General features: G+C 35.3%; 2 protein-coding genes and 1 long non-coding RNA gene across 3 annotated transcripts in view; all 3 read right to left on the reverse strand.

Moving 5' to 3' along the window:
• Nucleotides 1-6,307, reverse strand: part of LOC100634904 (uncharacterized) — a 13,122-nt gene extending 6,815 nt beyond the window's left edge. Inside the window, exons 1-5 of the mRNA XM_019999306.1 lie at nucleotides 5,448-6,307; nucleotides 4,570-5,403; nucleotides 3,661-4,518; nucleotides 3,293-3,469; nucleotides 3,147-3,239 (exon numbers count right to left, since the gene is read on the reverse strand). Of these exons, the coding sequence (XP_019854865.1) occupies nucleotides 3,147-3,239; nucleotides 3,293-3,469; nucleotides 3,661-4,518; nucleotides 4,570-5,403; nucleotides 5,448-6,279 (2,794 nt within the window). The 5' untranslated portion in view covers nucleotides 6,280-6,307. The remainder of the gene's footprint in view (nucleotides 1-3,146; nucleotides 3,240-3,292; nucleotides 3,470-3,660; nucleotides 4,519-4,569; nucleotides 5,404-5,447) is intronic.
• A 601-nt stretch (nucleotides 6,308-6,908) lies between these two features.
• LOC109583834 (phosphatidylinositol phosphatase PTPRQ-like) overlaps nucleotides 6,909-14,132 on the reverse strand; it is a 16,220-nt gene continuing 8,996 nt past the window's right edge. The window contains exons 7-11 of the mRNA XM_019999322.1: nucleotides 7,580-7,719; nucleotides 7,460-7,531; nucleotides 7,346-7,412; nucleotides 7,164-7,296; nucleotides 6,909-7,117 (exon numbers count right to left, since the gene is read on the reverse strand). Of these exons, the coding sequence (XP_019854881.1) occupies nucleotides 7,024-7,117; nucleotides 7,164-7,296; nucleotides 7,346-7,412; nucleotides 7,460-7,531; nucleotides 7,580-7,719 (506 nt within the window). The 3' untranslated portion in view covers nucleotides 6,909-7,023. The remainder of the gene's footprint in view (nucleotides 7,118-7,163; nucleotides 7,297-7,345; nucleotides 7,413-7,459; nucleotides 7,532-7,579; nucleotides 7,720-14,132) is intronic.
• LOC109583835 (uncharacterized) lies at nucleotides 13,801-14,119 on the reverse strand. Its single transcript, XR_002185720.1, has 3 exons — nucleotides 14,045-14,119; nucleotides 13,863-13,995; nucleotides 13,801-13,816 (listed from the first exon to the last, which is right to left on the reverse strand). It is a non-coding gene; the product is annotated as an uncharacterized LOC109583835 (long non-coding RNA).

Consider the following 14,132-nt stretch of genomic DNA (forward strand, 5'->3'; position numbering starts at 1 on the left):
ACATTAAAGATGCAATCTAACTGTTTATTTGCATCCAACATTTCATAGAGTTCATCAACATTATCAGTCTTTGCACAAGAGGCTAGTAAACCAGTAGCCTCCCGTTTAGAAACATGAGAAGAAGTAGATGTGTGGTTAAAATTTTGAAGACATGACAGCTCTCCAAACAACTGCCTCATCCTTGTTATGTCACTTCTATTCTCAAGGAGAGAAACAAAATCAGAAAGAATACTCTGAGCATCTGATTGACTGGGCTTCTCTTCTTCTGGGCCATAGCATGCCTTGAAGTATGCATCAGTAATGACATCAAATGCATCAGAAAATTCATCCAGTCCATTTTCCGTTGGTGTTACATTGAGAGTAGCAGTAAGAGCAGTGTAAAGTGTTGTCACATTTGGAGGCCCTTCTTGGCTGCTAGTGATATTAGTGATTGCACCAGACTGCAGAACAATAGCCTGTATGCCAGTGATGATTTCTTCTGTGGCATTATGTAGTTTTTCTACATAAGAAGACAGGGGACTGCTTGCAGGGCAGGATGAACCAAGAATGCCATAAACGAGAGATAGAAATAAAACTAAGTTTGCTGTCGAAATCATCAAGAGCTGCTCGGTTTATCAAGTTCAATACCGAGATTGAGATTTGAGAGTGCTGCAGCTGCTGCTTTCTTTCAAATTCCGTTGAAATTCTTTGTGTGCATGCGCTTTTATAACACCGGTACCGCGCACTGCACTACACTGCACTGGCGTGAATGAGCCACGCCCATGAACACACCTTCTGCAGATTGGTAAACAAGATAATAATTATGTATCAGAGAATTTCCTCCTTTCAATTTTTGACAAAATTTGGTCGACACTATAATAGTACAGGGATTTTGGCCCAATTATGAGCACTTTAAAAATACATAAAAATTTAAATTAGATTAGAATCAGCTCAAACTTTCTACACAAACTAAGTATATATATGTATATGCATCAGAAAAAAATTACTAAAGTAAAGAATTCTCTCCCGTTCATTTTTGACAAAATTTGGCTAACAATCCTGTACTATAGCACAGGGATTTTTTTCTGATTTTTAAACAACTTTAAACACTACAATTTTGGTTCAGAATCATAATATCTCAGTATGTTGGACAGTTGGGGACAGTTCAAACTTACTAAACAAAACTTGTCATTGATTTGATTATGCTACCATACCACAATCAGAATTCAACATTAGAACATGTATATGTATCTGAAAAAATTTAAAATGGAGAATTCTCTCTTACTCATGCTCATTCATTCATACAAATCCTTGCAATCCTTTGTCACTGCACTCTGCTTCAGTCTGATAACTGAGGCCTATTATTAGCCATGCATGGACCCAATGCCCTAACCCGTCACCATTTATCATTCTTGTAGTTGGAGCAAGTACAGGAGTAAAGTTTGTTCTTTACTACACTAGGGAAGGGATATATGTCACAACAATTAAGGATGAGATTGATAAAGAATTACTTTGTTAAGTTTTCAATTGATGACAAAGAAAGCAGCCTACTGCCCAGTGCAATACTTTTTCATAAATGACATTTTACTCTAAAATATTGAAGTTTGCTTTCGTTTTTAGTTTTTCTTTTTAGTATATTGCTGATTTTGATTTTGACAGAGTTATTTGGCTGGAATTTGCTTGAACTTTTATGTGGTTTATGTACATTACAGTAAAAATTGATGTCATTTTAGTGCCATTTTTTAAAATGTTAGAATATCCATAGCTAAAAAATTATTTTCAATTGATTTGAAATAAGGATGTTTGTGAATTTAAATTCCAACACTGAAATATTAATTATATTAGTAATCTTTAATGACAAGCAGCTAATTATTACACCTAAGTGTAATAAAGTAACTGACTATTGTACAGCAGCTTACATGTAGTTAGCAGCAAAAATCAGTCATTGTTTAGGTATTACACTTTGAAATTTCCTCATACATTTCAACTGTCTCTTCCACATAACCTCTCTGTTTCTTTTTTCTTTCTTCCTCTTCACTATTTTATTCAATGAAATTAATAAAGTTTATTGATCCTATACCTTTTCTCATAATTCTCTGAATCGTTCATTTGAGGGCTAAAAATTTTAGTTTTATAACTATACAAAAGTAGGAAGTAGTTACCTTTTTGTTCCTTTTGTTCTTATCCTTGCACGATGTACCATAATGACAGCAACAAGGGCTACATGTATGAGGCCCAAAATAACTAAGCAAGTGAAAGTAACTGAAAGAGCAATTGCTAATGCATTTTCGCTTGAAGCTGTGAAAAAGGAATAGTAAATATAACTGATCTATTGTACATACGTAATGAAACATGAATCTCTGTTGAGTTCTCCCCTTTTCCAGCATAATTTATAGCATTTATCTATACAGAAGGATGATTCAGAGTAAGTATAGATAACTGGCTTACAATAAAATAATAATCTTTGCTTTCATCCAGATTTTGAATATGATAGGTGGTTACGTTTTCAATTGTGATATTGAGAGTCTAAAATAACGTAATTAATATTCAATGTGATAATTCGTACTTGATACATAGCTTGGTATTGCTTGTAGTAAAGCTGATAGTGAAGTATCTTTCCATTTGGTGACTTTGGGTGTTCCCACTCAAGTAACACTGAACTGCTGCTTGTAGCTACAGCAGTGAAGTTATGTGGAGCACTGGCAACTAAAACCAATTAAAATAGTATTTATGATAGCTAGACTATACTGTAAATTTATACCTCCTGTAACTATATGGATTACAGAAACTTCACTAAATGGGCCTTGACCTGCAGAAGTACTGGCAGATATCGATACATTAATATCTGAAAATTCAGGCAATCCTAAGAAATTTGATTAATAACATATTTATAATTAATGTTTAGCAATACCTGTTATGTTAAAACTGTTTGTTGATGAATTATAAGTGTTTCTTTTTTGCCTATGCTCTGTCTGTATTGTATAATGCTGGATAAATCCTCTCCTGTGTGGAATGGGTGGTGGATCCCATTCAATTATGAATGATGTTGGTGTCAAGATGGTATAATTTGTCAAACTTGGAGAATTTGTTGGAGCTATAATGATGCACACACACACACACACACAAAGATATTCACAAAATGCTAATTATAATACTCATAAGCTTACTTCCTTCTAATGAATAAAATTCAAGAGTAATCGGCTGTCCCTTACCAGCAGAAGTGGCAGCACTCACCACTGCAGTGTAACGTGTGTATGGATCTATAAAACATTATTAGAAGTGATGCATTTGATAGCTATCATAACTAGATTACTTAAGTCATCAATTTTGATGTTATATACTGAAGAGTTGTGAGTCTCATTGTATAATCCCATAATGGACACTTCATAGAATAAGATTATTCCATTCTGTTCTTGAGGTAGTGACCATGATATAAGGACAGATGTTTCTGAGATTGATTGTGTTGCTAACTGTGAGACTGGTCCAGGCTCTACAATAACAAAAGTGCATGGTAATAGTCATTGGATATTAGTGTACAAATGGCAAAGAAAGCAGAAAACCATAAAAGAAATTTTTCCTTGTTGGATGAATAGTTTTTTACTATGAATATGATTTCATTAACAATATTTATTATTGTTAACTCAGCTTCCTTCTACAAGAGAAACTATGAATAAAACTTACCTGCTTGATCAGTCAGTACAGCAATTGGTGCAATTTCTGCTGTTTCTCCATTGTCACTGTGAGCCACTATACTAGCATAGACTTGTTGATATGGTGATAGCTCATTCACTTGATACTGGTTAATATCACCAGAGACATTAACTGTAGCAATTGTTCCATTGGTGTAGTCTAGTGTTAGCACATAGTGGGTTATATTTCCTAGTGTAGGATCAACTGGTGATAACCATTCAAATGATATCATTGATCTACTGGTGCTTGTTACATTAAAAGGTATTGTTGGTTTCACGATAGCAGTAAAGTTTATCATCAATGGTTCATTGGAGCATGAGTCAAGTATGACTACTGACCATGCTAAAGTTTGCCCTACTGTTAAAGTTTCTGAAGCATCAAATGTTATTTGAAGCTCCTTTTCTTGCTGCATCGGCTCAATTGTAAATGGCATTGTATCAACATTGACATTAACTTGAGGGTGCATTATAATAGACACAGAAGCTTCAAGTGACTTAGGACCACTCTTGATATTTGATACAGCAATGCGAGCTAATGAAGTCCCTCCTGGATTGAGAACAATGGTAGACTTTCCTTTAAGTTCAACTTGTATTGATGGAGCATCAAATGTGATATACGAGTCTGGGACAACATGAGTGAATGGTATTCCTCCAATATCGTGTCCACGTAGCTGGTACTGGACTGATCCATGGGGTAGTGTCAGTGATCCTGAAAGAAAGCCTCCACATTCACTTAGCTGAGCATACTCAAGAACATTATTAAGGTTGTCAATAATTTCCAAATAGAGTGGATAGGCAAGAGAAATGTTACTGAATTGAGGAGATGATATTGTGAAAGTATGGGTATCACCTATTAAGAACAAAAATTATTAAGTATCACATTGTTTAATTTTCCACTTACAGGCATATGGCAATAGCTGCTTTGTTGGGAGTAATTCCCCATTTTCACTTTCCTTTAAATAATCTACATCCAATTCAAGAGAAACTGATGAAGTTAGAGAAAGTTGAAGTGTTCCTGAAGAAACGCATGCCCTCCAGTTCCCAGGCTGTGGGTTTGTATCTTTGTAAACAGCAAAACTATTGGCAAATGTTGCAATGTTGTGACTACTGCTATCAGGCTTGGTAATAGTAATGGAACTTGAAGATGTTTCAATAAGGCATGAGAATCGACGAACAAAATGTGATATCTGAAAATATTGACATGAATTGGGCGTATTTCTTCTTTTTCTTTTACTACTGTCTGAGTCATATGACCCGGTAATAAAGTCTGCAAATATTTGGAAATTTGCTGCATCAATTTGGTTCACGCTAACACCTCCTGTAGCATTTTTGATATCTTCATAATGCCCAAAGCCATCTGAACCACATCCAGACCCACTGTAAAAGAAATGTACTGTTACATCTGGTTTATCTTGAGCATTGGCAGCATCAATGACACTTTGATATAACGAATCATCTTTTGCTGAAGCATCAGTTAGCACTATTATGTTATGCTTTCCTTCATTTTGGACTTTTTGCCTGTTAATGCCATCAATAAGGTCTATTGCTGCAAGTATTGCAGTCATTCCATATTCTGGACAATCTCCACCTCCATTTGCTGTTAAACTGTTAACATCTGTCAATAGATCATTAACCCCTCGAACAGTAATGCTAGTGTTTGTCATTGAGAATGAAGGATACTGATTAGAAATGTTGCTGTGATAGTTGGCATCATAAATCCTATCAAAGTCCAAATCTATTGTGATTTGTGAAAATAAAAATTGTTAAAAATAAAATTACTTTGTTTAAAATTTGCTACACTTTCGTATCCATAATCATTGAAAGGAACCAGGACATAACACAGTGTTATATTATTTTCTTCACTTTGTAAGAAATGCTGAATAACATCCCTGGCATGACCAATCTCAGCCCCCATACTACCAGTAGTATCAACAACAAATGCAAGACAATGTTTCTTTTCTTTTACATAAAGAGGCTGGCCATCAGTTGTTGTGCAGTTATTAGGATCATTTAAGTTAAATATACAGTCTAACTGATCATTAGTATCTAGACACTTGTAGAGTAGGCTAATACTTGTAGCCATGGCACAAACAGACAAATCAGCAACTATCAGAGATCTTTTAGAAACATGAGACAAAGATGCGTTGCTAAAATTCTGTAGGCATGACAGCTCACCAAACAACTGCCTCATCCTTGTTATGTCGCTTCTATTCTCAAGGAGAGAAAGGAAATCAGTAAGAATACTTTGAGCATCTGATTGACTGGGCTTCTCTTCTTCTGGGCCATAGCATGCCTTGAAGTATGCATCAGTAATGACATCAAATGCATCAGAAAATTCATCCAGTCCATTTTCTGTTGGTGTTACATTGAGAGTAGCAGTAAGAGCAGTGTAAAGTGTTGTCACATTTGGAGGCCCTTCCTGGTTGCTAGTGATATTAGCGATTGCAGCAGACTGTAGAACAATTGTTTGCATGTCAGTGATGATTTCTTCTGTGGCATTATGTAGTTTTTCTACATAAAACGATAGGGGACTGCTTGCAGGGCAGGATGAACCGAGAGTGCCATAAACGAAAGATAGAAACAAAACTAAATTTACTGTCGGGATCATCATGAACTGCTCAGTTTCAACGTTCAAGTGATGATTGTGCTCTGTGCAGACTTTTGGAGAGGAGGGGCTGAAACGAGCCACGCCTTCATAATCACAGCCACACCTTCATAATCACAGCCACACCTTCTCATTTCCTTACATTGGGTTATAAAAATAGATTATGTTCTCCTTTTCAAAGTCCCTGTACTGTACAGTCTTGGTTGCATAAAATCCTTTTGATGCAACTTCAAAAAAATCTAATTTTGTTTGGAATAAGCTCAAACTTTCTACACAAGTCAAGTGACATGTCATGCATCATAAATGTTGTTACATTAGGAAAGCTATACAATACATTCCCTCCATTATCTTGATATTTATAATGTCTGCTACTAGCCTACCACTGGTATTGTTGCTAAATTTTTGATGATCAGCTGGTTTTAATTTAGCAAATTTGAACTTGCCCATCATGGTTTAAATGTGGCATTGATATGATTAAAAACAATTAATAATTAAGACTAGCCAGGTGTACAGATTAAATTACTTTAATGACAATATAGTCAGGCAGGCAATGCTAAAATTTCATAAATTTTTTATTTTTCTAATCTTGTACTGATCATTTTATTAGTTTAAAATTTTTTTTCAACATCAAATCTCATCTACAACAACTAAAACATATGATAAGTATATATATACTAAAAAATAAGGCCTAAAAGCTAGCTACACAAAATATACTGATGCACTAATTGCATGTATTATAGTCTTCTTTTCTCAGTCTTTCTTACCATAGATATTAGACATAAATTCAAGTTCCTCCTCAAAGCCTTTCTCCTTCTTCTTTATTTCTTTATTGTCTCTATTTGTTCTGTAAAGTTAGCTAATATAGGTAATGTCATTTATACTTAACATACTTTTTCCCTTTGATTCTTTTGATATATATAAATGCAACAACAGCAATGACTACCAGGATTAGAACGACCAAGCAAATAACAAGCACTGATGGAACTATTATTGCTGCTAGGTTTGCACTAGGTTTAGCAGTAGCTACAAAAGAAGTAATAATTATTATAAAATTATGCTTGGCTCAACATACGCATTGTTAGTGAAACATAAATTTCTGATGAGTTGTCACCCATTCCAGCATAATTAATAGCATTCACCTATTATAATAGTGTGATACATTGTGTTTGATTTGTGACAGGCTTACAATGAAATAATGCTCTCCGCTATCAAGGTCTTCAATATGATATGAGTTTTTATAAATTGAGACATCAAGAACCTAAATTATTTATTATTACTACTATTTTCAATTGTAAGTTATTCATACTTGATAGGTGTCATTATCATTGCTAAAGTAGAGCTGGTAGTAAAGTATTTTTCCATTTGGAGATTCAGGATTTGCCCATTCAAGTAGCACTGAGCTACTGCTGGTAGCTGTAGCAGTAAAGTTCTGTGGAGCACTAGCAACTATTTTAAGTATAAAAATCAAGAAAAGCTAGCATTATCATACCTCCTGTAAATATGTGAATGAGGTATGGTCTGCTAAAAGGACCTTGTCCAACAGATGTACTGATGGAAGCCGAGACATTAATATCAGAATATTGTGGTAAACCTTAATAAATAAATTAAAATTAACAAAAAAGGATAGTGCCTAGTGCTTACCTGATATGTAAAGAACTGTTTCAGATGTATTGTAAATATCCAGCTTTTGCATATATTGAACTTTCACCATGTAATTCTGGATGAATCCTCTTCTGTGTTGAACAGGTGGTGGATTCCATGAAAGCATCACTGACTCTGATGTCAAAATAGTATGATTTGTCAAACTTGGAGAATGATTTGGGACTACATTAGAAACAATTCAATTTGCATAGATATTATTATTTTGGCTTACCCCCTTCTAATGAATAAAATTCAAGCATTATTGGTTGCCCTTTGCCAGCAGAAGTTGCAGCACTTACAACAGCAGTATAACGTATGTATGGATCTATATAATTATGATATTCACAGCAATACATGTTAAAAGATGCACTTACTTAAATTATGAACATTAATGCCATATACTGAAGAGTTGTGAGTCTCATTGTATAGTCCTTTAATTGTCACTTCATAGAATAAGATTATCCCATTTTGTTCTTGAGGTAGTGACCAAGATATGTAGGCTGATGTCCCAGAGATTGACTCTACTGCTAGGCGAGACACCGGCCCAGGCTCTGTAATACATAGTAATTACTAACCATGATCAAGCATATTTATTACTTCACTGGAATAGAGTTATAGTAATAAGTATTTCCTCCTCTTAATCAAAGGTAATTACTAAGCATAGTATATATAGATCTGGTGTGGTTACTTTCGTGTGTTTGCTATGTTTGCTCAAAAGTTCTGGAAATGCTACTTTGCAAAGGCTATACCAATTATAACAACATTGCTACAGTTTGGTATTTACATTTTTGTTCTAGGAATATTACTTTGGTATGTTTGCCCAAAGGTTATAACAATCATCCAATTATAATAACATTGTAGTCATGTATTCTTGCTCAGGAAATACCTTAGTATTTTTGCTTCATTTTGGTATATTTCTGCTCAGAAGTTCTGGGAATGCTACTTTGCTCAAAGCCACGGTTTATACTACTCATGCAATTATATATGTAATCCTGGATAGTAATGTGTACATGCATAAATTGGTATTTAATAACAATTTCTGAAAGATAACAAGTGTATAATTTTGATTGAACATCTGTGAATTCACTACTTTGGTATTTTCTAATTTGTATTAGCCAAATAAAAGATACAGGTAACATAGATACATGTACATGATCATGCATAGTAGTTGGCATGAATCTATTCAAGTGAAAAGTAATAAATACCGTATGTCGGGATATATTCGCGGCTGCTTATTTTCGCGATTTTTTCCCTCACTCAGCAATTACCATGGTTACCAGATGCAATTTTAATTGAAAAGGCCGCGATATTAATAGCAAAGGACTCTGTTGCAGTGTTCTTGGGTTGTTGTTCTTCTTGTTTTTGCTAATCTTGGGTCTCTTTGGAGCTGTTTCAACCAGAGCTACTCTCCTCACTCTGCTCGCCGTATCTTGGCCCATTATTGGGACTCACCGCCCATTTATTGGCTTGGGCGTGGTTAATTATCACCAGCAAGTGGAGCGGCAAGGATTTGCAGCAAAGAGCTCGAATGTAGTGGTCCATACAAGAAGATAGCGGACGGAGAATTGGGTGGCTCCCATTAAAGCTGCTAAAGAATAGATAATTTGCTGCTGAACACTGTAATTGTATAAACACGTGGTCTTATTGTCATAGCAACAATCAATTGGTTTCCATGGTATTTAATTGAACCTCTTCATTAGTTTTTATTATCGCGAAAATAAGCAGCCGCGAATATATCCCGACCTACGGTATGCTGGACATGGTTGCAATGGCATTTCTCAAGCATTTAATTGGGCATCGATGGTTTTACTACTTTGGTATTTCAATCAATAATGTATCATACTTATATTGGGCATCAGTACTTTGTTTTACTCAATGGCCATTGACAACATGTCACTTATGGTCTGTATTTGAATCACTTTTCACCCATGTGCCTTTCGTTTATTATGTCAATGTAATTCATGTAAATGCTAATTCCTTCTACTCCACATTTCTCTTAATACAATATATTGCGTATTCAATTCTGTTTGTAAAGGCTGGCCTGCAGTGTCGCTATCACTAGAATATTCTCTTCAAATTTTTAACTCTAATTAGTGTTATAAACTTGATATTATTATTATTATTATTATTATTATTATTATTATTATTATTATATAATCAACCAATTACAAATACCATTATTATGATCATACATAATTCTGGTAAAAGCAATAAACATCCTGGGCATGTATTTCCTACTTTCTTCCTTTATATAATTTAGCATATCATAATTAGCTTGGGTATTGGTACTTTCATTGTTTTGCTATTTCCTCATTTTAATGAATGACATATCATACTTAGATTGGCCATCACTACTTTAGTATTTTTACCCAAAGCTGATAGCAATCATCCAATTATAACAATAATAAGTGTGATCCTACAGATGGTAATTGATGAACATGCATACACTACTCTTAATGATATGCCTATACCTGCTTGATCAGTAAGTACAGCAATTGGTGCAATTTCTGCTGTTTTTCCATTATTACTGTGAGCCACTATACTAGCATAGACTTTTTGATATGGTGATAGCTCATTCACTTGGTACTGGTTAATGTCGCCAGAGATATTAACAGTAGCAATTGTTCCATTGGTGAAGTCTAGCGTCAGCACATAGTGGGTTATATTTCCTAGTGTTGAATCAACTGGTGGTGACCATTCAAGTATTATTGATCTACTGGTGCTTGTTATATTAAGAGGTACTGATGATTTCACAATAGCTGTAAAGTTCACCATCATTGATTCATTGGAGCATGCATCAAGTACAAATACTGACCATGGCAATATCTGATCTACAGCTAATGTCTCTGGAACTATAAATGATATTTGTATTTCCTTTTCTTGACGCATTGGTTCAATAGAAATAAAAGTATCATCGATTTCCACAGATACTTCAGATTGTATGACAATGGACACATTGGCTTGAAGCATCATAGGACCACTCTTGATGTTTGATATGGCAATACGAGCTATTGAAGTCCCTCCTGGGTTGAGAACAATGGGAGACTTTCCTTTAAGCTGAGCTTGTATTGATGGAGTATCGAAGGTGACAAACGAGTCAGGGACAACATGAGTGAATGGTATTCCTCCAATATCATGTCCACGTAGCTGGTACTGGACTGATCCACTGGGCAGTCTTATTGATCCTGAAAGAAAGCCTCCACTTTCACATTGACTTACTTCAGCAAACTGAAGAACATTATTAAGGTTGTCAATTATTTCCAAATAGAGTGGATGGGCAAGAGAAATATTACTCAATTGAGGAGAAGCTAGTGTAAAGATGTGAGTGTCACCTATAAAGCAATCAGAAAGTCATTTTTACATTCATAAATGATATGAACTTACATTGAAATGGTAATTGGCTCTTTGGTAACAGCTCACCATTTTCCCTTTCTTCTAAATAATCTATATCCAACTCAAGAGAAACAGGAGATATAACAGAAATTTCTACTGCACCTGAGGAAACACACACCATCCAGTTCCCAGGCTGTGGGTCTGTGCTTTCATAAACAGTAAAACTTGAGACTGACACAGTCTCAGTGGTGTTGTCAGGCCTCGTAATAGTAACGGAACTTGAAGATGTTTCAATAAGGCATGAGAATCGGCTAACCAAGTGTGATATTTGAAATTTTTTACATAAATCTGTATTTCTTCTTTTTCTTTTACTGCCTGAATGAGAAGACCCAGAAATGAAGTTTGTAAATATTTGGAAATTTGCTGCATTGATTTGGTTAATGCTATAACCTCCTGTAGCATTTTTGACATCTTCGTAATGCCCAAAACCGTCCCCACACCCAGACCCACTGTAAAAGAAATGTACCATTACATCTGGTTTATCTTTGTCATCAGCAGTATCAATCACATCTTCGTATAGGAAATCATCTTTGGCTGAGGCATCAGTTAGTACTATTATGTTATGCTTTCCTTTTTGCTGGACGTCTTGGTCATTAATGCCATCAATAAGGTCTATTGCTTGAAGTATTCCAATCATTCCATATTCTGGACAATCTCCACCCTCATGTGCTATTAAACTGTTAACATCTGTCAATAGATCATTAACCCCTCGAACTGTAATGCTAGTGTCTGTCATTGAGAATGAAGGACTTCCACTGTCTCTACTGAGATAGCTGGCGGCATCGTAAATTCTGCTGTACTCTAAATCTATACAATATTGGTTAATAAATATTAAAAATAGATAAGGTGAGGCTTACTTCTTGTAAAATTTGCTGCAATATCGTACCCATAATCATTAAAAGGAACCAAGACGTAGCAAAGTGTGCGACTGTTTTCTTCGCTTTGTATGAAATTCTGAATAACAGTCTTAACGTGACCAATCTCCTCTCCCATACTTCCAGTAGTATCAACAACAAATGCAAGACAATTCCTTTTTCTAAAACTTGGACTTCTGCATTCCTGAGGACTATTCACGTTAAAGATGCAGCCTAACTCTTGATTTAGATCCAAACATCTATAGAGTTGTTTGACATCAGGAGCTCTTGCACAAAAGGATAAATCAGTAGTCTGCCGTTTAGAAATATTTGAAGAAGTAGATGTATGGTTAAAATTTTGCAGACACAAGAGCTCTCCAAACAACTGCCTCATCCTCGCTATGTCACTTCTATTCTCAAGGAGAGAAATGAAATCAGTAAGAATGCTCTGAGCATCTGATTGACTGGGCTTCTCTTCTTCTGGGCCATAGCATGCCTTGAAGTATGCATCAGTAATGACATCAAATGCATCAGAAAATTCATCCAATCCATTATCACTTGGTGTTGCATTGAGGGAAGCAGTAAGAGCAGTGTAAAGTGTTGTCACATTTGCAGGTCCTTCCTGGTTTGGACCAGACTCCAGAACAATGGCCTGTATGTCAGTGGTGATTTCTTCTGTGGCGTTTTGTAGTCTTTCTGCGTAAAACGAGAGGGGGCTATTTGCAGGGCAGGATGAACCAAGGATGCCATAAACGAGAGATAGGACTAAAACTACTGTCCGCGGGATCATCATGAGCTGCTGCGGGTCAGATTAAAGCTGCTGCCGCTCAGTTTCAGGTTCACTATCAAGGATGTCGAGAGTGGCTGTGCGAGAGGCTTCTATAGAGGAGGGAACAAAGGAAATACACAATTATGCTGCCGTGATAGGATGTAAAATTAATATTAATTTTGTGACAATTATTAATATTACACCCTTATCATTAATTAATTAATTCAAATGAGCCACGCCCAGCATAACCCAGGGAATTACCGGAAGCTGTATGCCATTATCTTTATATGCATAATGTCTACTCTACAACCACTGTACTATTGTTGATAATTGGCTGGTTTTAATTTAGCAAATTTAAACTTTTCCATCATATGATTCAAAATGGCAGGGTTTATTGTGGTGAATCACTATCATAATTTTAGTAATCCTACATTAGTTTTGAATTGCTGATTTCATTGCCAGTGGTAAATGGTCTTGTAATGTATTTTTGAAAAGGTGGATGAAGGTGGTCATCAATGTGGTATTGGTTTTTTAGTCTGCCCGGCCCTAATCGAAAACACTAAGACTAACCAGGTGTACAAGATCAACAATATTCTAATGACAATTTCATAAAATTTTCATTCTTGCCCATCTTTTACCAATAATGTTATTAGTTTGAAAAATTCTTTTTAAAATTGAATTTCAGCTACAACAACTAAAAACATGACAAGTATACTCAAAATAAGGCCTAAAAGCTAGCTACACAAAATATACTGATGCACTAATTCCATGTATTATAATAGTCTTCTTTTCTCAGTCTTTTTCATCATAGATATTAGACATAACATTCAACTTTTCCCCAAAGCCTTTCTCCTTCATTTTTATTTCTTTGTTGTCTCCGTTTGTACTGTAAAGCTAGCTAATGCAGGTTATGTCATTTATACTTAACATACTTTTTCCCTTTGATTCTTTTGAAATATATAAATGCAACAACAGCAATGACTACCAGGATTAGAACAACCAAGCAAAAAACAAGCACTGATGGGACTATTATTGCTGCTAGGTTTGCACTAGGTTTAGCAGTAGCTGCAAAAGAAGTAACAATCATTATAAAATTATGCTTGGCTCAACATACGCATTGTTAGTGAAACATAAATTTCTGATGAGTTCTCACCCATTCCAGCATAATTAACAGCATTCACCTATTACAATAGTGTGATACG

This window comes from Amphimedon queenslandica, unplaced genomic scaffold, assembly GCF_000090795.2.
Source record: "Amphimedon queenslandica unplaced genomic scaffold, v1.1 AMPQUscaffold_13277, whole genome shotgun sequence".
NCBI classification, from domain to species: Eukaryota; Metazoa; Porifera; class Demospongiae; order Haplosclerida; family Niphatidae; genus Amphimedon; species Amphimedon queenslandica.